The sequence below is a fragment of the Episyrphus balteatus genome, chromosome 4 (genome assembly GCF_945859705.1).
Source record: "Episyrphus balteatus chromosome 4, idEpiBalt1.1, whole genome shotgun sequence".
NCBI lineage: Eukaryota > Metazoa > Arthropoda > Insecta > Diptera > Syrphidae > Episyrphus > Episyrphus balteatus.
Window position 1 is genome coordinate 58886857 of NC_079137.1, and position 26484 is coordinate 58913340.

Consider the following 26484-nt stretch of genomic DNA (forward strand, 5'->3'; position numbering starts at 1 on the left):
TAAAAATGGAGTGTTTATATTTTTTAAAGAAAATAGGTATATTATTTTTCGTCAAGCTAGTTGAACAGCCGCGGATCAGGAATTTAACTCACCGATTTCGATTGATAAGCTCGCGTACTATTACACGATGCCTCTTGAGTCAAAGACTCAAATTTGACATTTCTCTTTTGATTTAAGTATTGTTGTTGTTGTATTCCACCATGAAGCAAAAAGAAAAGAAAGGGAATGTTGAAAAAAGAAAGAGTGGAAAAAGAAACGTCAAAAAAGAGTCTCAGAATTTTGGCCCACGACTCTCCGGTCGGATAATTTTTTGTTTTATCTTCTTTCTCTTTTGCACTCATTAGTTTTGAAAAGAGGCGCGCCTCTTGTAATAGCTGACTTATCGATAATTTGTATGGGATCCATTTTAGCTCAGATAAAATTTTTCGATAATTTGTATGGGAGCTATAATTTAGCGCGAGCAGCGTACCAGGCTTTAAGGTCATTGAAATTTAAAGGCTTGGCCACACCGTAGGGTATGCGGTATAGCGGTAACGATATTTGTACTAAAAAAATTCCACACCTGAACGTTGATGTGTCAGTTTGGAATTTTTTTCATACAAGTACCCTCACCGCTACCCGTACAGCTACCGCATACCCTCCGGTGTGGCCACGCCTTAAGGTATAACTACAACAGCCACTTTTTGCAAAAAGTCAAAAAGTGAAAATTTTCAAACTTATTTTGTGTTAGTTTTTCCGACCACAAAATTAAAAATAAAGCTCAAATTATAAATTGGCTCAAAAAGTGAAAAAGTACAAAAGTGAAAATTTTCAAACGCAGTTTTTCGGCCTGAAAAATTAAAACAAATGTTAAATGTTGGTCTAATAAACAATTTGTATACTCTTTTTCACAAAACAATTGCGCTAGCCAGAAAAAAAATATTTTCACTTTTGTACTTTTTCAAAAAGTGGTGTATGTAGTTAAGCCTTAATGATGCAGAAAGCTTAGTTTTTGGTTGAATAAACAATTATTTTTGTAGTTTTTTCCAAAAACAAATAGCGCTAGAAAGAAATAAAAAATGTTTACTTTTGTAAATTTCCCACTTTTTCACTTTTTTGGTCATTGTAGTTCTGCCTTTTTAGGCTTAAGCCTTTTAACTACATTGACCACCGAAACGTACATAAGTGAAAATTTTCAAACTGGATTTTTAATGATTTCTCGAAATTGAAAAATTACAAAAATGATGCAGAAAGCTTACATTTTTGTACTTTTGCAAAAAGTGACCAATGTAGTTAAGGCTTTATCCAAAATCATACCCCTGTGAATCATTTTTTTAAGTTTTCAATTCCGTGAATATTAAAAAAATTAATTATATCAACGAAATTCAAATAAAATTGTTGGGATCCCAATGGAAAACACTAAATATTTAATTTTAAGATTAAACTAGTGCGAACATTCCCTTAAACTGAACAATTTTTTTTATTCAATCTCAAAACCGGTTTTTATTCTCTATTGTGAATTGACCTTTCTATTTTTGTTTATTTTGGTTTGTTAAATTTTGACAGCCAAAAGAAAAAATCAAATAAAAAACAAAAAAAAAAAGCAAAAACAAAAATATGAAAGAAAAAAGTGAAAATATTTCAAGAGCCACCTTCAAGAAAAGAACACAAAATTACGTGCAACCAACAAAAAAAAAAAAAGAAAGTTTATTTTGCATTTTTTTATCAGCTCAAATTTTGTATGCAGGGTCAAAAATTATCATTTCAATACGTCGAAAAAAAAAACTTGTGCAATTTATAAATAAAACTGATTTTCTTTCATTTTAAACCATGAATCCAAGGGATTTATATCCCGTGTTATTTTGTGGTCTATCAATTCCACTTTCCATGTTCATGTGGATTGGAAATGTAGCATTTTCAAGGTTGTCTCAATCAATCGATGACGATGGTATGGAAATATTTTTTGAAATCATTTCATTTTGAATATAAACAAAAAACTTAATTTTTTCCTCAGAACAAAAAGTAATTCCACCCACACGATGGTTATTCTCCACATTGGCGCCGCTCCTCTTCGCTGTCGTGGCGCTAAAGAGAAAATCTGTCAACAAATCGGGAGCAGCGTTGGGAATTGTTGTTGCTTTTGTTTTGTCCATTTCCAGTCACATGTTCTTTGCTTGTTTGGTTACTTTCTTCTTTTCCTCATCGAGAGCTACGAAATTTAGAGCTCATATCAAAAAGAAGATAGAAAAAGACTTTAAAGATGGTTTGGGAAGATCTTAGTTGGGAAGTATTATCATTTAATCTTCTTTTTCATTTAGGTGAAGGTCAGAGGAATTGGGTTCAAGTCCTTTGTAATGGAGGAATGGCAACCCAATTGGCGATTCTCTACATCATCGACTGTGGAAGCAGTGAGCGGCCGATTGATTTCCAGCAGCATTATCGTTCCAGTTGGCTTGGAATCGCAATTTTAAGTGAGTCCCAATAACTTTTACTAGAGTAACTAAAGCTCAAAAAATAGCAACGGCCGAACAGCTCCAATTTTGATGATCTTTTTCTCAAAGGTCAGTACATAATTAAAAATACTTTGATCTTCTTCGTAGGCTATAGGTCTGATTTGAATAATGTATCTATTTCTCTGTCGATTGTCGTTACAATCTTCCTCAAGATTAAAAACGTCTTTTTCAAGACATTTTGTTATTGAATTTTACAATATTTCAGCAAAAGCGAAAACCTATACCAAGAAATCAACTCAGAGTTAAAATAAAAGCCATTAGTATAAAAATAAATAAATATAATAGCAATTTTTAGATTAGAAGATTGTAATCACAATCGAAACGTCGACAAAGAAATAGAATAGAATAGAAACAGCCTACGAAGAAGATCAAATTATTTTAATAAAGAAAGGACACGAAATAAGGAAGAATTTAATTAAAAATACTTTAAAAATTGCCACTGTTGACTTTAAACTAGAGCTGGGCACTTTAGTTCATTTGAGTGATCGATCAAAATAGTTCAAATCACGCTGCTGAACTAGTTCATTTTAATTCAATTTAGTTTAAGGGGTTATATCTAGTTGTAAGTGCAAAAAAAACCTTCTTTTTTGTGGATTTTTTGTGAAGAGGCATTTAATTATATCAACCTAAAGAATACATACCCATATAGCAAATTTAATGTATTAAAAGAATTCACTGTGTATTTAAAAAAATATTGGGTTCCGTTATTTTTGTAGTAGATCTCCTAGACGACCTCCAAAAAAAAGGTGTCTGGCGGTGAGCAAGATATCTCCGAAACGGCTGGAGTAATCGGCTTGAAATTTTTACACAATTTTTTTAGATACTTTTGTCAGGTAATGAACGAAGGAAAAAGGTTTTTAACAATAATTCGCTTTAAAGTGTAAATTTTCGTGAAAAAAACCATTTTATTCTTTGACTATTCCTTCGTTCATTACCTGACAAAAGTATCTAAAAAAATTGTGTAAAAATTTCAAGCCGATTACTCCAGCCGTTTCGGAGATATCTTGCTCACCGCCAGACACCTTTTTTTTTTTTAGGTCGTCTAGGAGATCTAATACAAAAATAACGGAACCCAATATTTTTTTTAAATACACAGCGAATTCTTTTAATACAATAAATTTGCTATATGGATATGTATTCTTTAGGTTTATATAATTAAATGCCTCTTCACAAAAAATCCACAAAAAAGAAGGTTTTTTTTTTGCACTTACAACCAGATATAACCCCTTAATAAGTCCATTCTACTAAAATAAAAAAAAAAAAAAAAAAAAAAATAGCTCATTGAAACTGTACCCAAATTTAAACAAAACTGAAGCATTCTACATATAAAACAAATATTATGTTAATAATCAGTGGCGTATCCAGAAAAAAATTTGGGGGGGGGGCTGGAAAATTTTTCAAAATTTTTTGATAAGGTAAATGTACTACAAATGTGTCTCTTTTTTTATTCATCTTTGATCGAGAGAAAAGCGCTGTGCTGCGGTACTGAAAGTCGTATAGTAGCATTTTACTGCTCCCGACAACTTCGTACTACTGTCTCCTCCTTTCACATTCGAAGTAGCTTTTTTTCCAAGTTCTTGTATCCCAAACATTTTACACAAACAGCAATGTGTTCAGTAGTCTAAACATTTTTTCGTTCGAACTTTTTCATGTGCTGAATTCAAAACTGTTTACAGATTTATTTCTACCACGTCTAGTTTTTGAGCTATACTCATCACTTTTTTCGGTATAAATGCCTATATTTCCGCAATTCGACCTAAAGTAAACTGGCATCACTTTTCAATTTCACGTGAAATTGATCTTCGATCGATTTCGAAAACTTCGAAAATGCTTCGAACTGTCAAAACTAAAGGATTATCCATTTTTATTTTGTTTCTAAAGTTAAATCACTGCTACTTTGAACATGGATGGAATTTTATTGGCAACTTTATTGGAATAAAGCAGAATTTAAAAGAAAAAATAAGAAGTCACATTTTGCGAGACATATGAAATATGTAAGTGATATGCAGAACATGGGCGATATTATTGCAAATTTTCAAAGAAAAATGAATTAGATAAAGTGTAAAGCAAAAGAGGTTGCAAACACAGAGGCAGTGATGAATTATGATATTTCATGCCTCATGTGTTTTATGTATTTTGTATTAAATTAACAACAAATAAACATTACAAAACAATAAAAATATAAGTTTTGATAATATTTTGTCCAAAAATTGGAGATTCATTGAAAAAGATACCAAGTTCACGAGCAGAAACAAAGCGAATTGAATTCGATCAGAAAATCTAAATGAGCGAAAAAATTTAGAACACCTAATTTCACTATCGGCAACGCAAGTGAATGCTCAAAAAGTGAAATGCAGAACCTAAAAGTCTCAAAAACTAATTTTCAATGTCATTCTCTTAATGTTTAATCCGAAATATATATTTTTTAATAATATGTTCCTTTTTTAATACAAATCAGAAGCACAAACTGGAATTTGCTTAAATAAACCATTAGTTATGTTGACCACTAAGATATTGAGCTATAAAAAATTTGTATTTCCAATATCTTCCAGAAAAATATTATTTTTGAAAAAAAGTAATATACTCAAGACAATAAAATACGACGTGATTGCATAAGAAGCTTTGCAAAAATTAACGGTGATGTAATTCGACGTCAAAATACCAAACAAACTATTTGAAGAATTCTGAATTGGACTATAATCCTGAAAATCCCAAACCTCAACGTCAACTAAGGCACTTACTCAAACAAACACAAACAACCATTTTAGAATTTGGAGGGGGCTCATTCATTTGAGCTGCATCTAAATCTCTACGATTTACGAAGAAGTTTCAGTTAATCATGTAGATTATGATAAAATCAGCTAAATAGTAACATGATTTTGGAGGCTTGGGGGGGGGGGGGGGGGGGGCTTGAGCCCCCTGAGCCCCCCCCCCTCAATATGCCACTGTTAATAATGGGCCATATTCATAGTTCTTTCATAAGCTGTAACTTTCTTGCTTCTAAGATAGACTGGGGTTTATCTTATTCATAGACAATTTAGACCTACTTCTAAATCATTTTTCTATTCAAAAGAGCTGCTTTTAACCTGGGTAACAACTTAAGACTCCAGTATAAGTTAGAATCGCTTTTAAAATATGACTATGAATATAGCCCAATAAAAATAAATATTTTAATTTACTTTCTAATCGAGTTCCAAAAAGGGAGAGGTTATCAATTTTTTTATGTTTGTTACCTCATAACTTTGGACTGGGTGAACCAATTTTGTTAATTCTTTTTGTATTTGAAAGGCCTTCAGTACGGTCCCATTTTATAGAATCTGTGAGAAAACCATAAATCCAAGTTTCGGTCAATAGAGGTCGGTTTTGTTTTTTTGATAAAAAGGATTATTATTTGGAGTTCACAGTTCAGTTTCAGTTAGTAATATTGCTTTACATATTTTAGGAAAAGACAGATTCAGAAACTTGTTTGTGCTCAGAAACCAGAGTAGAAAAAGAAACGCTGGTACTGGATCAAGCAATATTGGCACTTTTACATCTAAATCTTCAGGTAGAGCGGAAAAACTATTTTGCTCCGTAAAATCTTAAATGAAATTTCATTTGCACTTTAGTTCTTAACCCTTTATTCTTAAAATTTGGCGTATAGGAAATTCTTCTCCAAATCTAGATGTGCATGAAAATCGAACTTTATGAGAAAGCTTTTTACCAAGTACCTAGCAATTGATGAAATTGCAATGTTTCGTTGTTTAGTGGATCTCAATGAAAACAACAATTCGTTTTTGTTGATAAAATTACATAAGAGAGAAATTCCCAATACAATAATGGATAGAAAAAAAAATTCTTTGCTCATCGTAAACTAAATTGAATTAAGTATGTGAAGACCTACAATATTAAAATATACATGTTTAAAAAGCTAGAAAATTATTCCTATTTGTATAAGTGTTTTTGAAAAACTAATCCAAAAACTCGGAATTTTCAAAAAAAAAAAAATAATATAATAATATGTATATACATTTATTTTTTAAAAGTTTTTGGCCATATAAATTGTTATTTGCATTCGTTCTTGAAATATAACCGTTATAAAAAAAAACCTTTTTTTGCATTTCATAACGGTAATATTTCAAGAATGAAGTCTAATAGAATTTTTCTGATTGCGCATTCGAGTTCAGCAACCCAAAAACCTTCAGAAAAGTATATGTTGGTTCTTGTGGGAAAAAAAGTTTAATTTGGTTGTCCAGTTCTTATAGACACTGTTACAAATTTATTCATAATGAAATACCCCACATAAAAACATAACCTCGAAAACAGCCAAAATGACGTTTTTTTTTTTTGAAAAAAAGCCATTTAAAATTTTTTTAATAACCTTTTTTTATCAAAATTCTGATTTTTTAGACTATTTAGTCAAAAACTCTTCATTAAATTTTAGTAGATTTAAACAGTTAGGAATGAGCTTCTCCCTACTAACAATTTTGCTTCTATAATGCTTTACAGAAGCAACAATTGCTTTTATTGCTTAAACGATGGAAGACTGTCCCTTACTTTTAAATATTTTTTCTTAAATTACCTAGACAATCTTTTGGTATCATTTAATTTATAAAATTTAAGCAAAAATTTAATTTTAATTTTAATTTTAAAACAGTACGGTAACATCGGACATTTTTAACCTAAAGAGGTAAAAGTATATTTAATAACCGACGTATAAAGAGAAAGATCATAAAAATCGGAGCTGTTCGGCCGGGTTCCCTAATAATTTGTTTCAGTTACTCCATTATTTATAGTAAATCATTTTCTAACTCATCTTATTTAGGTGCCTTAGCTTGTTGCAATGGAGACACATGGGCTAGTGAACTAGGCTGTGTGCTTAGTAAATGTGACCCATTTCTAATCACGAGCCGAAAGCGTGTTCCCCGCGGAACCAATGGCGGTGTTTCAATGGTCGGCCTTTTAGTCAGTTTTCTTGGAGGAATCCTCATTGGACTTACATACTATCTGACCCTAATCTACACAGTCGAAGCGAAATCCCTCCAGCACAGTCCAGCCCAATGGCCAGTCATTTTTTACGGTGGATTGGCTGGTTTCATTGGATCACTTATTGATTCTTGGTTAGGTGCCACTTTACAGTTTTCTGGCATTGACGAGGAATTAAAAATTGTACATGCACCTGGCGAAAATGTCCGACACATAAGTGGATTTAGAATTCTTGATAATCATAGTGTTAACTTAATATCGAGTATCATCACAGGAGTGACTATTCCATTGGTTGCTTTAAAATTATGGCCTGAAATATAGACTGTAGAGAGTCAGTTTTGAATAAGAAGGAAAAAAGTGATGACTAGCGTAGCTATTTTTTAAAATAAAATTTGTTTTTGTAACTAATTCACGTGTTCAGAGAAATCTCGAATTTTTTTCAGATTGTTAATTTTTAAGCAAAATCACACTACAAAAATATCACAGAGGCATTATCACAATTTTTTTTTTTTTTTCTAAAATAATCTTTTTTATGTATTTTGTAATGCGAATATATATTTATGTAATTTCATAAGTCATTTATATCTAATAATAAATTTTAATGTTGTTTAAGCAATCGAAATGTTTTTAGTAATTCTAATTATTTTGTAAGGTTATTTATATTTAAAGACATATTCTGCTGGATTCCATATAAACTAGAGCCTTTGAAACCCGTGTATCTGAAGATCCACCCTAAGACCCGTCATTTCTTAGAATGCATTAAATATTATAGATGGCATTTTTTTTAAATTGAAATTTAAAGGAAGCAATACAATATCAAAATATAAGTTCTAATGCTTTGGAATTTCGTAACAAAAATTTAAATCGAAATCCTAACTTTTGAAATTTTCAAAACGACATTCCCAATGTAATTTAAATTATTTCTATCTTCGTGACGGTTTTTCAACAAAATCGGATATGAAGAAATTATTAAATCGAATTTCAAGTATATGACTATAGTGCAAACATAAATTCTTTTGTATCTTTTACTCAGCTACAAATTTGAGAACACTAGATACCACAAAATAAGCAATCCCTTCAGAGCTGAAATTTTAGAGACATATTAAGGGTTCAGCAAGGACCCTATAATTGTTTGCTCCAAAGCCATGCAGAATCTTAACTTATCCCAGTTAGTGAGAAAAGTTTGAATTGCAATGTTTTTGCGGACGAATTTTTATATCAAATGTAACGATTTCGGCTGAGCAAGTAAAATAAAAAAAATTAACTAAAAAAAAATTTTTTATGAATTTGTATCTATTTTTAAGTATGAATACTGTAAAAATTAGAGCTGGTATAAAAAGAATTATGTTGTTTTCAAAATCAGCACCCTCAATGCCCTGATTTAGTACAAAATTATGTGGTGGGCAGTGTATTCAAAATAAGCTTGTGTTAGACCAGAGATTTTAGCACTATTTTTCAGGTAAATTACCTTTTTGCGGCATTTGTTAAAACAACATTATATTTTTTTTGCTCCCGATTATTGTATTCACACACATTCAATTATGTCGTTTTAACAACCCAGATTCAAGTTCAGTTTTAACATTTTTTGGAAATCTTACAACTTATTTTCTATATTAGTGGCTCCAGTGGTTTAGGTTGTAGCTCGAGATAGAAACAAGCGTTAAATGGTTAGACACACTTTCTACGAGGGCTACGTGAAGAACCCACAAACACTTCAAAACTGTCAATTATTGCTTTGAAAACCAGAAATGAACATTTTTAAGCAATTATTGTCAGGGAAGTACGAAAACCACAGCGATGAGCTTAAAAATTGTGTGAAGGGTAATATGATTTTTACTCTCGACTTCTCAATGAATGAAATAACTTTGAAAAAACAATTCAAACTACCAACATTAGAAACTGCGGAACTGAATCTATAGTTCAATGTACAAAAAATCGTTTGTATGCAAATGCACCTCATTTCTAGTATACGTTTAAAATAATCCTCATTAAAAATGTTAAACCAATTATGACAATTTGAATTCTTTAATTAGATAATTGATTTGTTGATGGGTCAAAAAAAAAAAATTAAATGCCATTGCCACGACATTTAGATTGAATAAATGAATGCTTATATAAAAAACACAACCTTTTTTGATACAAATAGTTAGTTCTCCAAAAATAATTGTCGTATTTAGAACAATAAGAATGAAATTAAAGAAGTCCTATTGTTTATACGAATTTCTAGAGTTTCCTAATCGAGCTCTTCGTATGGGATTTTTCAAAATTTTTGATAAGGAAAACACAAAGTTTTCGTTGATATCACGGATACTAATGACAATGGGTCCAATAGCCGCTGTTGTGTATCACATTGGAATGCTCATGTCATTCCTTGAAATCAAAATTGATACGATTCCAATAATTCTTCAAATATCAGACAGAGGAGCTGCAATTGGTCTATCAACAATATCTTTGTGCAAAATGTTTATAATGTTTATGTATCGCAACAACATGGCAATACTCATTGCCGAATTGGATGAATACTTCCCTGGAAATTTAAAACTTAATCCATGCTTTCACAATTGTGAATACAAACTTGAAGAATTATATGTGTTTTCTAGGACACTCATGAGGACATCATTCTTTTCTTTAACATCGATAGCAGTGCTTTTGAATTTTATGCCATTGTTTCAATCATCCTTTGAATATTTTGTTATGGGACAAAGTTTTATATTTCGACTTCCAACGCCTTCTTGGTTTCAATGGGACAAAGATTCTCTATGGATTTTTATTTCTAATTATATTTTGCAGTCTTACACTTCCCTTCATATGGTAGCATTTCATATGGCTGGAGATTTTATGTTATGTTTCTTTTTAACACAAATGCGCTTGCATTATGAGTTTATAGTGACAATTTTGGAAACAATCGATGCTGTTGAAGCTGAAAAGGATAAAGATTGTCTGAAGTTTTTAATCAACTATCATTTAAAACTAAACAGGTATGTATGTTATATTAGAATAGTCGATTGCACTTAAGTTAAGTGGGAAAAAAAAATTAAAATTTGTGTTTTTTTCTTCGCCAAGCTTATGTAAGTTAAATTAAATCAATTGACATTAAAAAAACCTATACGAAAAATTAGACCGTGCTTAAAATTTAGGATGCATCAAGACCTAATCATCCCACTGAGTTGGTATTATTATTTTAAGAGAAGAAAACGTTCCAACAAACACTTCAGTTTCTATATTACAGAAGCTACATTTTAACTTCGGAAATAAATCGAAAACGAATGTTAAAAAACACGTATTCAGTGCCGGTTATCCGGTTGCCAGCTGTGTGTGAAATGGGCCTAAGTTGGTGAATGGTGATGTGAATAGGATTATGTGCCTAGGTATTACCGGATTCCTCTATAAAGCTGCTAGGTGTGATAGGTATATAGCAAAAGGCTTACCGAAGTTCGCTAAGACTTTCTAAAACACTTCTAAAAAAATTGAAAGAAACTTTTAAAAAAGTTATAACTTTTATGAGAAAATTAAAAACTTTATAAAAGCTAGGTATAATCTGTATGATTAAAATTTCTATTCTAAAGAAGCTGCTGTGTAATCTTACAATTTTAGAATAAGATCAAGAAGCAAACAAAAATATCTAAATGCAAAAAACCAGTATTGAGTTGGACTCAAAACAATCAAAACTGGGAGACTTGCCGCCGCACATGGGAGTATTCTGGTCGAAAAGCTGGACAAAATTCGATTTTCTAAAAATGAAAATTTTGAATTAAATTTTTTACAAAGTGGATGGTAAATATACAGGGGCTCATATGATGCACTTCCTTTTTTTGTGGTAAATTGTGTGGAGTGACAAAACAATTTCAAAGTCAATTTTTTATTTTCTGGATTTTTTTTTTAAATTGTGGTGATTTGGTGAGCATTTGTTAGGAGATTGATTGTGAGCGAGTGTGCTTTTAAACATAAAATTTTCAAATGAAAAATACAATTGCAGGTATTGAATAATAAATTAAAGAGTAGTTATGGAAATATTAAATGTTTTTTGTTCAATTAAATGACAGTGTGAAAAGAGTCTGCCACATATAAATATTTTGATTGCTTTTTTTTAAAGTCTAAGTGCTTTGTTATAGTATACCCTACTATTCTGCTTCGATACATAGATTTATGATAACTTTGACTATTCTTTTAATTTAATATCAAAAATTTGGGTGCGTATTTTTGCGGTTCACAAAATAATTTGCGAATGAAATTTTCACTTTGAGTAAAAAACACTCATACGCCCTATGTTTTTTTTTTTGACTGGTTTTTAAAATCTTCCAGAAATTTTTGTTATTGAAATTGATGCATTTGGATTTACAAAGCCTAAAAAATCACAATGGTTCCTTTCAAGAAGCTCTAATATTTTAGATATTTTAATTTTTCAAATTTTGGTAGTATGAAATTTCATACTATTTTTTTTTTAGTTTTTCTTATCACGAGCGTTTTTAAAGTTTTTCAACTTATTTGCATAAAACCGCCTTTCATTGTATAAATAATAATTTCTAGCAAAAATAAATTGTCTTACCTACTTCAAAAAATAATTTTGTCCAGTTTTTGATCAAAATACTCCTATGTGCGCCGCTATCTTAGATCCACTTGGTGAACTCGATAAGCGAATTACTAGCGGGGAGCGGCTTCTGACATAGGAGAGTTTTAATTCCTTTATAACAGCGCTGAATAAAAAAAATAGCATTCAAAAAAATTCTAGGTTTGCCGACCAACTTTTTTTAAAATATTCTCCTGTTTTCGAGAAGTGATGTTGAAAAATCTCAAACACACAGAATTTTTTTTAAAATAAACAAATACATACATACATACTTTAATTGAATTTAATAGAATATTTTAGTATTTTTTTTGCATTTTTGTCAAGTTGCGTTTGACACTAGAGTGCGAAAACTTAGAGTATTTATTGGACTATGTGCCCCTGCCCTGAAGCGATTTTTTTTAAGCATGTATGTATGTAAATTAAAAATTTGTGGAGATTGGCTAAAATGAAAATTGAAATTGTCTTAAGACCAAGCCTAACACTAACTTTCATATATGTATTCAAAACGAGGAAGCTAATTTTTCTTCAAAACGGTTTTATGGGACTTTGAATTTTTCAGTACAAAATTTGTTTTTTTGAATATATCTTCTAGACGTAGGGTGAACAAACGAAATTTGACAGAAATTTGATTAAAAAAAAAGTAATTTTTTGGGAATTTTAGGAGACTTTGAATATTTCGCTATAACATTTTTTTTTAGAATATCTTATAAACGTAGAGTGGACAAACGACGAATTTTGGCATATGTAAAGAACTCGAAGTGGACAAACGACACAAGTTTGAATTTAAAAAAAAAAGTAGTTTTTGGGGATTGTGAAATTTTCTGTACATATGTACACTGTGGTGTATGCGTAACTTTTGTTTCAGTGCAAAATTTGTTTTTTTTTTTTTGAGTATCTTCTAAACGAAGGGTGGACAAACGACGAATTTTGGTATACGTAAAGAACTCGAGGTGGACAAACGACAGCAGTTTGAATTTTTGATTTTTGGTAATTTTGAATTTTTCAGTAGATAGTAGATTTTGTTTTTTTAATATCTCCTCAACGTAGGGTGGGCCGACGATGATTTTTGGTTAGTATCCATTTCTTGACAACAAACGATGGCTGTTTGAATTTTTGAAAAAAAAAATTATTTTTGGTGGTTTTCAGTACATACACTGTGATGTATGCGAAATTTTTGTTGGGAATTTTGAACAAGTTTTTTTTTTTTTTTTTTGAATATCTCCTAATAAACCAGTGCCGATGCCTTCAAAAACATTAAAAAGTACAAAAAAATCATAGTAGGATGAAACCCATTGGAAAAGGAGGGGAATATGATAAGAATGAAAGGAAAAATAAATTACGGGCGAGCCGAGTTCGGGAAGTGGGTGGGTTGAGTTTTTATCTAATGGTAAAAAATGGTATATCTCGATTTCCGGCAAAACTACAAATCCTATAGAAAAAAGTTGTATGGCAAAGTTGTAGGTAATAAAAAGATCTACAACTTATGCATTAACAATTTTTTCACATAACCTCAAAATTTATGTGAAAAATTAAAAAAACCGTGTTGTTGGTTTTTTATTTTTATCTTTTTCAAAAAAATGTTTTTTTTTTCTACGAAATTTGGTGAACTCACCTTATTATATCCCGAAAACACCGTAATTTATTTGATTTAAAATATTAGTTTTTTAACCTTTTTTTTTACTTTATACCAAAAAAACACCCTAATTTTCAATCGAAAATTCAAGTGTCAAAATATGAACTTTTTTCAAAAAATCGGTGGGCATTTTGTTCGTTAAAATGTCTATTTTCTGATGGTGTAAAAAAAATTTTACATTAGTATACTATAGAACATGTTCTAGTAAAATTCAAGAAATGAAAAAAGCTTGAATTCAAAAAAAAAAATTTTTATCATTGTTTACAATTTTGGCCTATTTATTCAAATTTACACTTTAATTACTCAAAAAACGTAAGATTTCATGTAACATTGATTATTCTTACGTTTTAAAGTGTAAATTTGAATAAATAGGCCAAAACTGTAAACAATGATAAAAATTTTTTTTTGAATTCAAGCTTTTTTTTTATACCATTTTTTACCATTAAAAACTCAACCCACCTACTTCCCGAACTCGGCTCGCCCGTAATTTATTTTTCCTTTCATTCTTATCATATTCTCCTCCTTTTCCAATGGGTTTCATCCTACTATGATTTTTTTTGATTTCAAAAATTATCGACCCTGGTCTATAAGCGGAGGGTGGACAAACGATAATATTTGGTATGTACACATATAAAACTCGAGTTGGACAAACAATTGCAATTTGTTGCGATTTATACGTCTTTCTAAAATTTTTAGGGTTTTAGACGATTTTTCAGACGTCCTATAAAAAAATAGTTTTGAAGAGTTTATAAAAGAAAATTTGGGTGAACAAACATGGACAAAAGGTGGACAAACGAGTTAGAGAAGTTTGGTTAAAAAATTTTGAGGTCCCAGTTCTGCTTCACGGAGCTCATCATCTTAGGTCAAGATAAGTCAACATCAATAGAGTGCATGTTTTTGCTACCTAACGCAAATTTTTTGTAGAGAATAAATTGCCTTACCTATTTTTCATAACATTAATCGTTTTTTATTTAAAAAAAATAAACATAATATTTTTTCATTTCTTACAGAGTCGAGTGTTCCTAAACTCTTAATAACTCCTTATTGGATAACTATTATATCTTATGACGACATAACGTTAAGAAAACTCAAATTAAAAATTTCAAATTAATTACGACAATTAGAGTGTCCAATTAATAAATAATAAAATGTAGATACACTGATTACTAAACTAAATGAAACACCACACCTATCAATTAAGTCTTTTATAAACACTAACCATTCTTAGAGCAATAGTTAGTTCTCCAAAAGTAATTGTTCTATTAAAACCAAAAAGAAAAATGAACCGAAAACAAAAAAAATCTTACAGTCTAAATGATTTTTTAGAGTTTCCCAATCGAGCTCTTCGGCTAGCTTCTTTCAAACCATTTAATGAGGAACATAAAAAGTTTTCAGTGCTATCCCGGTTGCTTATGATACTCGGTCCAATAGTTTCAACTGCCTACTTTATAGGAATGATAATTCCACTTTTTAAACTTGAAGACGATTCAATTCCTATAATTCTTCAAATATCCGACAAAGCAGCTCCTGCTGGTCTAGTTTCTTTATCTATCTGCAAAATAGTTATGCTGTTCCTGTATCGCAAAGACATGACAATACTTATTGCTGAATTGGATAAATTCTTCCCTGGAAATTTAAAACTTAATCAAATCTTTCAAAAATGTGAATATAAACTTGAACAATTTTATGAATTTTCCAGATCTCTTATGAGGACATTATTCATTTTATTATCATCAATTGGAGGACTTTTGAATGTTTTGAGATTTTTACAATCATCAGTTGAATATTTGGTTATGGGACACAATTTCATATATCGTCTTCCAACGGAATCATGGTTTCAATGGGACGAAAACTCTTTATTGAATTATATTTCGGTTTACATTTTCCAACTTTATTGTTCTATTCATTTGGTTGCATATCATATGGCTGGAGATTTTTTATTATGTTTCCTTTTAACACAAATGCGAATGCATTATGAGTTTATTGTTACATTTTTGGAAACAATTGATGCTGTTGAGGCCGAAAAGGATAAAAATTGTCTAAGGTTTTTAATCGACTATCATTTAAAACTAAACAGGTAATAATATGAACTTTAATCCTTCTTTAAGAAGAATGTCAGAAGCCCCGAGTAAAAATAGAAATTGAATTAAAATAATGCACCACCGCCGTTTGGCGGAACATTTCGGCGCACCACCACCGCACTACAACAGCACCACGACTGCACCACGTCCGCAGCATTTAATTTTGTATGAAAATTTCGCCGCAACATGATACATAAACCTTAAGCATTTGTATAAGTAGGGGAATAGATTTTTTTTTTCATTCAAAATGAAATGTTGCGGACGTGGTGCAGTCGTGGTGCAGTCATGGTGCAGTCGTGTTGCGGTGGTGCTGCGCCGAATTTTTCATTCAAAATGAAATAGTGCGGACGTGGTGCAGCGGTGATCATGGTGCGGAGGTGGTGCGGCGGAGTTCTATTTTCACTCGAGGCGCTATAAAATTTTGAATACCTTTTTTAAGCAATTCTTTTCCAGTTCTATATCTTATCTAAGCAAATTTAGTCTTGATATTTTTAGACTTAAAATAGCATAACCATCAATCCTATGGGTCTTGAGATGAATCCATTTAATGAACAGTGTTCTAATACATTCTAACTTTTTTAATAGGTATTAGAGCCAATTATTGATTTAATTATATAATTTCGTGATACACTTTCAAAGAAGAATTAATGGTTCAATTATTACAAAATTGCCTTTCATCAATAATTAAAAAGAATTAATAACTTCCCATATATTTTATTAATAAACATCCTGTTGAATATAGAACCTTTTGAACCTATAAATGAATCTTTAGAAAATGTAATTTTGTTCGATGTGTTTGAATTGTATGAAGAGGGCGTTGTTATTTAATTACTTTTAAACCACTTGTTTGATTGTGATGAAATTTAAAGATTTTTGAAAATACTTTGAGGAATAAAAATGTCTACTTTAAAAAATATATATTTTCAGCATGGTAAAAAAAATCAACGAAATCTTTGATGTGTCATTTTTGATAAATTTTGCAATGTCTTCAATTGCCATGTGTCTAATGGGTTATTCGATGATAATGGGATTGAGTTTTGGTGATATTGCAGCATATTCGATGGGACTTTTTACATTTTTTTTATTTACACTTTTTATCTGTTATAATGGAAGTAAATTAACTGAATCTGTAAGTTTTTAAAGATTTCTTTTATAAATAAAAATAATTATGTATTATTGTTTCCATTTATAGAGTGATAAATTACTTTTAGCTGCATTTTATCACAATTGGTATGATGCTGGACCATTTTATAGGAAAACAATTTTAATATTTATGATTGGATCGGCAAAACCTCGTATATTACAAGCATATAAATTTGCACCAGTATCAATGCAAACATTTATGAATGTGAGTAAGGTGTTTTAATTTATTTTTATTATTAATTAATACCTAATAATCGTAATAAATTGGTTAACTTTTTTTTTTTATTTTCAGATTCTAAAATTTTCTTATCAATTGTTTACATGTTTTAGAGCTATTTAAATATCTATTAAACAAATAAATTTCTTAGTAAAACTTATACTACCAATTTTTAAAAATCATTTTTAGTGAAAGCACAATTTTATACACAACTGGAGTGAACTGTAGTTATCGCTTAACACGACTGCACAATATATCTGCAAAAAGTATTTTTTTTTTTGGAAAAACTCTAAAATACGTTTTTTTTTTTAATGAAAAATCTGAAAAAAAAAAACATAATGCATTTGTGCTTCGTTTCGTTAAAATCAATTTCTACATCAATTGATAATAAGGTGAGAGTTTATTGTTATTCGATGGAGACTCATGATCAGGACTGTCGAAGTACTGCAATTGCAGTATTTGTACAGCGTTTTGAAACTCCGTACTGCTGTACTGCTCAAAACAGGCAAAGTATGCTTTTTTTCCCAATTATTTCAAAGAACCTCTCTTTTTCTATAAATTCAAGAGATCTTCAGGAAAATAATTTTTAAAGAGGTATTAATAATGATTGATACTCAAATTTTCGGGTTATATATGTATATAAAAAATTTTCTGCAATCACACAAATTTTTTTCAATCTTTTCTTCAGTGCAGATTAACCGATAAGAAAGAAGAGAAAAGCCCAATTAAATTGAATAGAAATTTGTCAACGCAGACTTTTTATGAAGTTCTAGAGTTCTAATAGTGGCAAATTTGGTGAATCGGGGTGATTTACAAAAAAGCATGAATAGCTTAAAAATTAACTAGTCAGAAAAATAAAGTTTTTTCCTTGTTCAATACAATACAAAAACTTGTGGAAATTTAAATGGAACTTTGTTTCGAAATTTGAAAGCGATCGTGTAGGAACTTTTCGAGATTTGCTATTAAATGCAAATGAACATGGAGATATACTTAACACGTTTACTTAACTTAAACTTTAAATTAATAAAAGAAAAAAAGAAGATATTGAAGGGGTTTAAACGGATTTCCAAAGCCTTAAAAACTATTAAAAGGGGCATTTTCGATTTTCTAACGAGAATAACATGAAAAACTTTATAAAAAGTATAAGTTAGTTTGTTTAACAACAACATTGTTGACCAGTATTATTAGATGCTGTGACCTTTTACGTAGTACCTACTATACTAAATTGTTTATTAAAAAAAATATATTAAAAATTTTTTTTTTTGCGTACTATGGCGTACTGCTTTTTTAAATGCTAAAGTACTGCAAACTCCAAAGGTGAAACGACAGCCCTGTTCATGATCCTGGAAAAGTATTATTTTTCGTACAAGCTATTTAAATATTTAAGATAGTATTTCAGACTCTATCGAATTCCACTGTGAAGGCAGCGCGCAATACACCGTTTATAACTAATAAAGCTTATTAAGAATATCTGAAATCCGCAAATATAAGAGTCTTCTCGAAGTTGACGAACAACAGATAAAGTGGTGATCCGACACCTTTGGAGCTCCTTGGTTATCCTATTCTGCTGTTGCACCTGTCTGCGCCATCTTCTGCCAAAGCTTTGATTTGGTTTCGCTTGTCCTATTGTACACTGCGGTCAAGCGGTCCGGTCCTTTCTTCTCCTATAGAAACTGCTACCCGAGTCTTTAATTCCTTTTTGGCTCATTTTTGAAGCCAAATCTGGTCGTTTAGCACACGAAAATTAAGCTTATTCATGCTTAAAAGAATTCACAAATAATAGGCAGTGAACACCACAAGGTGTTAAGGCAAGGACTTCTTCCTTATTTAAAATTGAAAAGGTTGATTTTATCAAAAATGGCTTTTAACTTTTGAATAAAAAATATATGCTTTTGGACCATAAATTAACGATAACTTCTATATAGAACCGTTAAAATGATATCTGAGTTTCTCTTAATTGCAATAAAAAAATTTTTTTTTAAATTTTTATTAAAATTTTTTAATAACCTTGGCAACATTTAATACAAAAATTTAGACAAATCTTCAAGGAAATCATTTTTGGTAAAAAAATCACTTTTTTTTTTTTTGGAAAAATCAATAATTAATTATTAATTGCTGACAATTTGTTTTATATGTCGATTGATATATTTTTTATAACATTTTTTTTATTTTTTTTTAAAACGGATCTAACGATTTTCAAAAAAAAAATTCTAAAAATATTCTTTGCTAAACCATAAATTTTAAGATATACATAGGTACATACTTAGTTTGGAGTTCAAAACCATTTTGAAAAATATTTTTTTTTTTGTAATTTTAAAAACAAATTTTATACCTATTATTTTTTAATACTCCAGTCAAAGCGTCGGAAAAAAGGGCCTCACCTTGCGCAGAGAGGCACTGTCAGTTTTTATTTCATGGATCGATAGGGGTATATTTAAATGGCTTAAACCCAATTTCTCACCACCTGATCATTCTTTTTAGCGGAGTTATTCACAAAAATGCATTTTTTGGGATATTTTACTTCTAAGCTAATATCTTTGCTCCAGATTGTCGTAGACCAAAAAATAAACATACATTCTCTTCCTTATAATATTTTCTATCGTTGTATGTAATTTCATTGTATTTGAGTGAGTGAAGACAAAATGGCAGCCATTTAAAGTCAAATTCTTGTTGTTAAAAAACACATTTTTATCATTATTTCGAAAAAAGCTTATATCATGATTACATTTTTCTAATCTATTTTGTAGCCCTATTTATGTCCTGCATTTTACAGAAAAAATCAGTTCTTTATCACCAAAGATGAACGCATGCAAAACCGGTGCGAAAACACCTAAAAATATCGTTTTTTTGGGAATAACTCCACTTCAGAGTGTCCTACGACAAAAAATAAAGCTATTCATTGTTCTTTCGATTTGGTGCACATTATTTTTGTTGAAACAAATAAAAAATAAGTAATATTCAGTCAAAGACGTTTTTTTGTTTAGCAAACTCTTGCCTTATTATTTTGTAAACGGTGCAAGCATTGGCTAAAAAAATAAATTACTGTTGTAGTCCTTTAAATTATCTACAATTAAAAAAAAAATTAGCTCTCTACGACCCAACTCCGCTAAAAAGAATGATCAGGTGGTGAGAAATTGGGTTTAAGCCTTTTAAATATACCCCTATCGATCCATGAAATAAAAACTGACAGTGCCTCTCTGCGCAAGATCAAATGACGCTTTGACTGGAGTATAAGTTATTTATATACCTAATTACTTAATTTCTTCTAAAGTTAAATAAAAAGTATTTTATATGTGAATTTTTAAAAAGCTTTAGTACTTAGACCATATTTTATCATAAAAGCAAGTAGGTACGTGCGACACAGTCATGCATTTTATTTTAGTAAAATTTGAAGACTGTAAGATGTGACGAATGAAAATTGTACTAGATGTGCAACTTTATTTAATATATTTCGACTTATTATTAAAAAAAAATAATAACTTTCTTCAGGCACAAGATCATAATGTTGACATAATTCCTTTATTCCATGGCTTGAAAGAAAGTAAACAGCTTATACGAGAACTTTAAAATCTAAAAGAAAAACAAACGTATTTTCAAAAATCTAAAAAAATTTTTAAAAACCCGTACAACGTTACAACTTACATCCATAAAAGTTTCCATTGATACCATCGAAAACTTATAAGCCTGCAGTACAGATGGTTTTGCAGCCCTCATCATAATGATCAAAATTGTCTTTCTATATGTTGGACTAGCATCATACCAGTTATGATAAAAAGCTGCCGAGTGTAATTTTGCACTCTTGGAAAAAAATTTAAATTAATTAAGTCAGTAAATTTTTGGTTTGCTAGTTCTTACCGTCTGAGTAAATTTACTTCCATTATAACAAATAAACAAAGTAAACACCAAAAAAGATAACAAGCCAATTGAGTACCGTACAGCGCTTATCAAACTAATTCCCATTACCATTGAATATCCCATGAGACAAATTGCAACTGAAGAAGTTGCAAAATTAACACAAAATGAAATATTAAAGATGTGATTGATCTCCTTAGTTAATCTGAAAAGTAACAAATTTTTAGTAAAAAGTCCTGATACTCTTTATTTTGTAAACCTTATCAATGTTGTATGATATTGAATTAAAAATCTTAAACAACTAGGATCAGCTTCAGCTTCAATTGCATCCATAGTCTCTAAAGCTCTAGCCAAAAAATCAAAATGCATTCTCATTTGAGTTAGAAAAAAACACAACATAAACTCTCCAGCCATGATAAATGCTACTCCAGTAAATGATGAACAAACCTGACAACTGTAAGTCAATATAAATCGTAAAATAGTATTTCCATTCCAGGGATACCAGGTGTTTGATTGTAAACGAAATTGAAATTTTTGTCCTAAAATCAACAACTCAATCAAAGATTGTCCAATTGGTATCAAATTATAGACCAAAAATGCAAACATAAAAAAAATTGTCGTAGTCTTCATCATTTGCCGCGAGAATTCAGCAAAATATTTTACACGATATCGAGTTCGACGACAGCAACGATGTATTTTCAAAATTCCTGGAAAATAATCCTCAAATTCTTCCAAAACACTCAAAATATCTCCACGATAACAAAATAGTATTGTCATTTTACATAGAGCCACCATTGTCAAGCCTAGAATTGATCCAGTTTCAGAAATTATAAGAACAATATCAATGGAATCGTTGTTGGTGAAAATCATTGCGATAAGCATTCCAAAATTTTGATAAACTAAATTTCCAGCTCCAATGGAGAAAAATATCCAAGCTAGAATTGATGGTTTGGTATCGTGAGGCCTTCGAAAAGGTTTTATTAGAGCTAATCTAAAAGCCAAGTTTGGAAACTCCATAAAGTCGTTGAGGGTGTAATTGATCTGATTTTCCATATTGTTTTATGTAAACAAAACTCTGCAATCGTTTTAGGAATACTGAGAGTTTATTTGGAGAATTAAGACATTTTAAACTTTATTTTCCGGCTATAAAAGAACTATTCCTTTTGTTTAAAAATTCAAGCAATTATCTTGTTGTTTTCTTATATAAAAGAGACATTATAGTAACCAGAAGGTAATTCCAATGTTATTCTTTTTGAGGGAAAAAAAATGTATTAATTATGAATAAGAATTATTTTTGTTTAGCAATAAAGTTGAAAGACAAACTTTTTTATGAGTGTTTTTGAGTTTTTGTCTTTTATAATATTTACTTCCGCTATAAGGTTCTAAAATGTGAATGTTATGCATACTTTGGAGAAAATTAGAATTTAATAGGACAATCAGTTATGACCATGAGACATAACGAGGGTAAAGAATGCAAAAAAAAGTCTTATATATTTCAAATGTAGGTTAATGCCTAAAACATTTATCATCTGACATTGACTTAGAAATGACGTAGAAACATTTATGAGTACATATTGTCAGAAATTCAGAAATTTTACCCTTAAATTTGGCGAAGGAGAAGCACTTTTCGCAAATCGAATTGGGAGTTGTTTATTATTTTGTTTTTTTTTTTTTTTTTAACTGAGCGAAACAGTTTATGTGAACTTAGCGAATCCAAAATAAGTTAATATTTTGTTGCTATTTTCTTGCTGGATAGGTACGTCAATTTTTATTTTGTAGTTCCGATAGTTTTTTTTTTGTGTTTCGCTCAGTTTATATGAACTTAGCGAATCATTAATAAGTTCATATCTTATTGCTTTTTTGTTGCTGTATAGTTACGTCAATTTTGAATTTATTGCTCTGCTCTGATAGTTTTTTTGTTAGTATTTCGCTCAGTTTTTATGAACTTAGCGAATATAAAATAGGTTCATATTTTCTTTCTGAGTAGTTAAATCAAATTTGGATATTGTCGTTTCAATAGTTTTTTTTTGTTGTTAGTCTTTCGCTCAGTTTATATGAACTTAGCGAATCTAAAATAAGTTCATATTTTGTTGCTATTGTGTTACTGGATAGTTACGTCAATTTTGATTTTATCGCTCTGATAGTTTTTTATTTGGAGAATTAAGACATTTTAAACTTTATTTTCCGGCTATAAAAGAACTATTCCTTTTGTTTAAAAATTCAAGCAATTATCTTGTTGTTTTCTTATATAAAAGAGACATTATAGTAACCAGAAGGTAATTCCAATGTTATTCTTTTTGAGGGAAAAAAAATGTATTAATTATGAATAAGAATTATTTTTGTTTAGCAATAAAGTTGAAAGACAAACTTTTTTATGAGTGTTTTTGAGTTTTTGTCTTTTATAATATTTACTTCCGCTATAAGGTTCTAAAATGTGAATGTTATGCATACTTTGGAGAAAATTAGAATTTAATAGGACAATCAGTTATGACCATGAGACATAACGAGGGTAAAGAATGCAAAAAAAAGTCTTATATATTTCAAATGTAGGTTAATGCCTAAAACATTTATCATCTGACATTGACTTAGAAATGACGTAGAAACATTTATGAGTACATATTGTCAGAAATTCAGAAATTTTGACCCTTAAATTTGGCGAAGGAGAAGCACTTTTCGCAAATCGAATTGGGAGTTGTTTATTATTTAGTTTTTTTTTTTTAACTGAGCGAAACAGTTTATATGAACTTAGCGAATCCAAAATAAGTTAATATTTTGTTGCTATTTTCTTGCTGGATAGGTACGTCAATTTTTATTTTATTTATTCCGATAGTTTTTTTTTTGTTTGTGTTTCGCTCAGTTTATATGAACTTAGCGAATCTTTAATAAGTTCATATCTTATTGCTTTTTTGTTGCTGTATAGTTACGTCAATTTTGAATTTATTGCTCTGCTCTGATAGTTTTTTTGTTAGTATTTCGCTCAGTTTTTTTTAACTTAGCGAATATAAAATAGGTTCATATTTTGTTTCTGAATAGTTAAATCAAATTTGGATATTGTCGTTTCAATAGTTTTTTTGTTGTTGTTAGTCTTTCGCTCAGTTTATATGAACTTAGCGAATCTAAAATAAGTTCATATTTTGTTGCTATTGTGTTACTGGATAGTTACGTCAATTTTGATTTTATCGCTCTGATAGTTTTTTTGTTAGTATTTCGCTCAGTTTTTATGAACTTAGCGAATATAAAATTGGTTCATATTTTGTTTCTGAATATTTAAATCAAATTTGGATATTGTCGTTTCAATAGTTTTTTTTTGTTGTTAGTCCTTCACTCAGTTTATATGAACTTAGCGAATCTAAAATAAGTTCATATTTTGTTGCTATTGTGTTGCTGGATAGTTAGGTCAATTTTGATTTTGTTGTTCAAATAGTTTTTTTGTTGTTAGTCTTTCGCTCACTTTATATGAACTTAGCGAATCTAAAATAAGTTCATATATTGTTGCTACTGTGTTGCTGGATAGTTACGTCAATTTTGATTTTGTTGTTCAAATAGTTTTTTTTTTGTTAGTGTTTCGCTCAGTTTGTAGAAACTTAGCGACTCGAAAATAAGTTCATATTTTGTTGCTGTTGTGCTGCTGGATAGTTAAGTCAATTTTCATTTTGTTGTTCCCAATTTTGTTTGTTTGTTAGCGTTTCGCTCAGTTAATATGAACTTAGCGAATCTTTAATAGCAACAAAATATGAAACTATTTTGGATTCCACTCAGGGGGAGTGCTTCGCTAAGTTCATATGAACTGAGCGAAAAATCATAACTAATTAGCAATAAAATAATAAACTACTCCCAATTCGATTTGCGAAAAGTGCTTCGATAGGTTCATTCTCATCCTTTATAACAGTGAACAACGAACACCCTGTAACTCATGTCAAAGAAAGCATACAAAAGGTTATCGCCAAAATAAATAACTATATTGCAGTTTTTTATAGTTTACCTATACCTAAGTTATAATAGTTATATATAGATTTTTGATTCTCTACTTCTCCGCGGATAAACATATGCTAAATATCTATAATCATAATGTTAGAATTCTGACAGCGTCATCATGGTAATGCAAATTATCATGACGGATTAATTTATTCAACCTATCGACCCAATTAGATTCTTGAAATTTTATTAATCTTTGCAAAAAAAAAAAAAAATAAAGAAATCGCATTTGAGGTATACAACAGGTAGCTGCTGAAGATTTTCTCCTCAAAAAGAATAATGAATCTTAAATAGTATTATAGATTTAGAAATTTCTATTTTGTTATAAAAGAAAGATTATTTTCAGTTTGGGCCACAGTTTTAAACAGAATGCAGTCGTTTTTGTTCGTTGGATTAGGTTTGCTCGTTGTTTGTGGATTCGGCAATGCTGCACCAGTTGATGTCGATCAATTAAACAATAACAATGATTCGGAAACCCGGTTGATTGTACCACCAGAAATGACCTCAAATTATTTTGAGCTTTTGAAAAATAAATCCGAAAAAGACTCAACCAAAGCTGAAAAGGCCGATTATACACCAATGAATTTCTTGCGTTCTGGAGATGATACTGATTTGAAAAAGGTAAGTTGAACAAATTAAATGCTTAAATTTAATTTTTCAATTGAAGACATAAATTTGTTTATATAACATTAAAATTAAATTTTTAATTCTTGTAGAATCCCATGCCTTTAAAACCTCTTTTGGCTTTTGACGGTGGCAAACAAGCACCCATTTTTATTACAATTCCCATTTATATAACATCTGATGGACAAGGAATGCCAATTATTGCTACGAGCATTGAACAAATTGGACCCTCCAAAATGCCATCTGAGGACTCGAAAAAGACTGAAAACAAAAAACTAGAAGAATCAGCTTCAGTATCACCTGCTAAAGAAAATGAAACAACTGCTAAGGCTAACTGAATCAAGCATGTTTAATATAAATAAAGAAACCAACATCAACAAAAAAGTATTGTTTTTATTTTTTTTTTTATAATTTTGGTGACTTGTAAAGCATTCTGATTTCTGAGTGTTATTATATGTATGTGTTTACACAAAGTGAAAGTTTTTCTTAATTGAAATATGTAGATCCATTGGCTAAGGGTTACCGTCTACCCCGCAACAACTTATTCTAAAAATTGATAAGTTCTTATTGCATGACTAATTTTTTCTGGTTTTTTTTTTAATATGATAGAAAGAAAATAAAAAAATCGAAAAAGCATACCTAAGCGAAAACTATAGGGTTTCCAGAGTCTCAAAATCTGAAATCTTAATATAAAAAATAAAATGCAAGTTAAAGTTGTCAAAGGAAAAATAATAATTAATAAATAGAGTGTACAAAAATATTTAAAAAAAAATTGTTTTTTTGAAAATTTTAAATATCTTTTAAATTTTGAACAAAATTGGTTGTCCAATTTAAAAAGCAAAAGAAAATAACAAACAAAATATTTCGTTTTTCAATAATATCGTTCGTTATTCGATTATTTTTAGATATTTTTTTACAGCATTTTTACAGAATTT

General features: G+C 29.9%; 2 protein-coding genes across 3 annotated transcripts; both read left to right on the forward strand.

The window, feature by feature from the left end:
• Positions 1-1600: 1600 nt before the first annotated feature.
• On the forward strand, positions 1601-25922 carry LOC129918605 (transmembrane protein 19). 2 transcript variants are annotated; one of them, XM_055999228.1, is made up of 5 exons: positions 1601-1927; positions 1994-2242; positions 2298-2450; positions 25272-25546; positions 25642-25922. In XM_055999228.1, exons 1-5 carry the CDS (start codon positions 1810-1812, stop codon positions 25885-25887), a joined length of 1041 nt encoding a protein of 346 aa, XP_055855203.1. In that variant the 5' UTR covers positions 1601-1809; the 3' UTR covers positions 25888-25922. The 2 variants fall into 2 exon arrangements, with proteins under 2 accessions (XP_055855203.1, XP_055855204.1); XM_055999229.1 differs by lacking the exons at positions 25272-25546; positions 25642-25922 and adding an exon at positions 7297-8073 and having other exon boundaries at positions 1609-1927.
• LOC129918607 (putative odorant receptor 69a) lies at positions 8853-10595 on the forward strand. The gene has a single exon (XM_055999230.1). The coding sequence runs from the start codon at positions 9645-9647 to the stop codon at positions 10470-10472; it is 828 nt and encodes a 275-aa protein (XP_055855205.1). The 5' UTR covers positions 8853-9644; the 3' UTR covers positions 10473-10595.
• Positions 25923-26484: the final 562 nt, after the last annotated feature.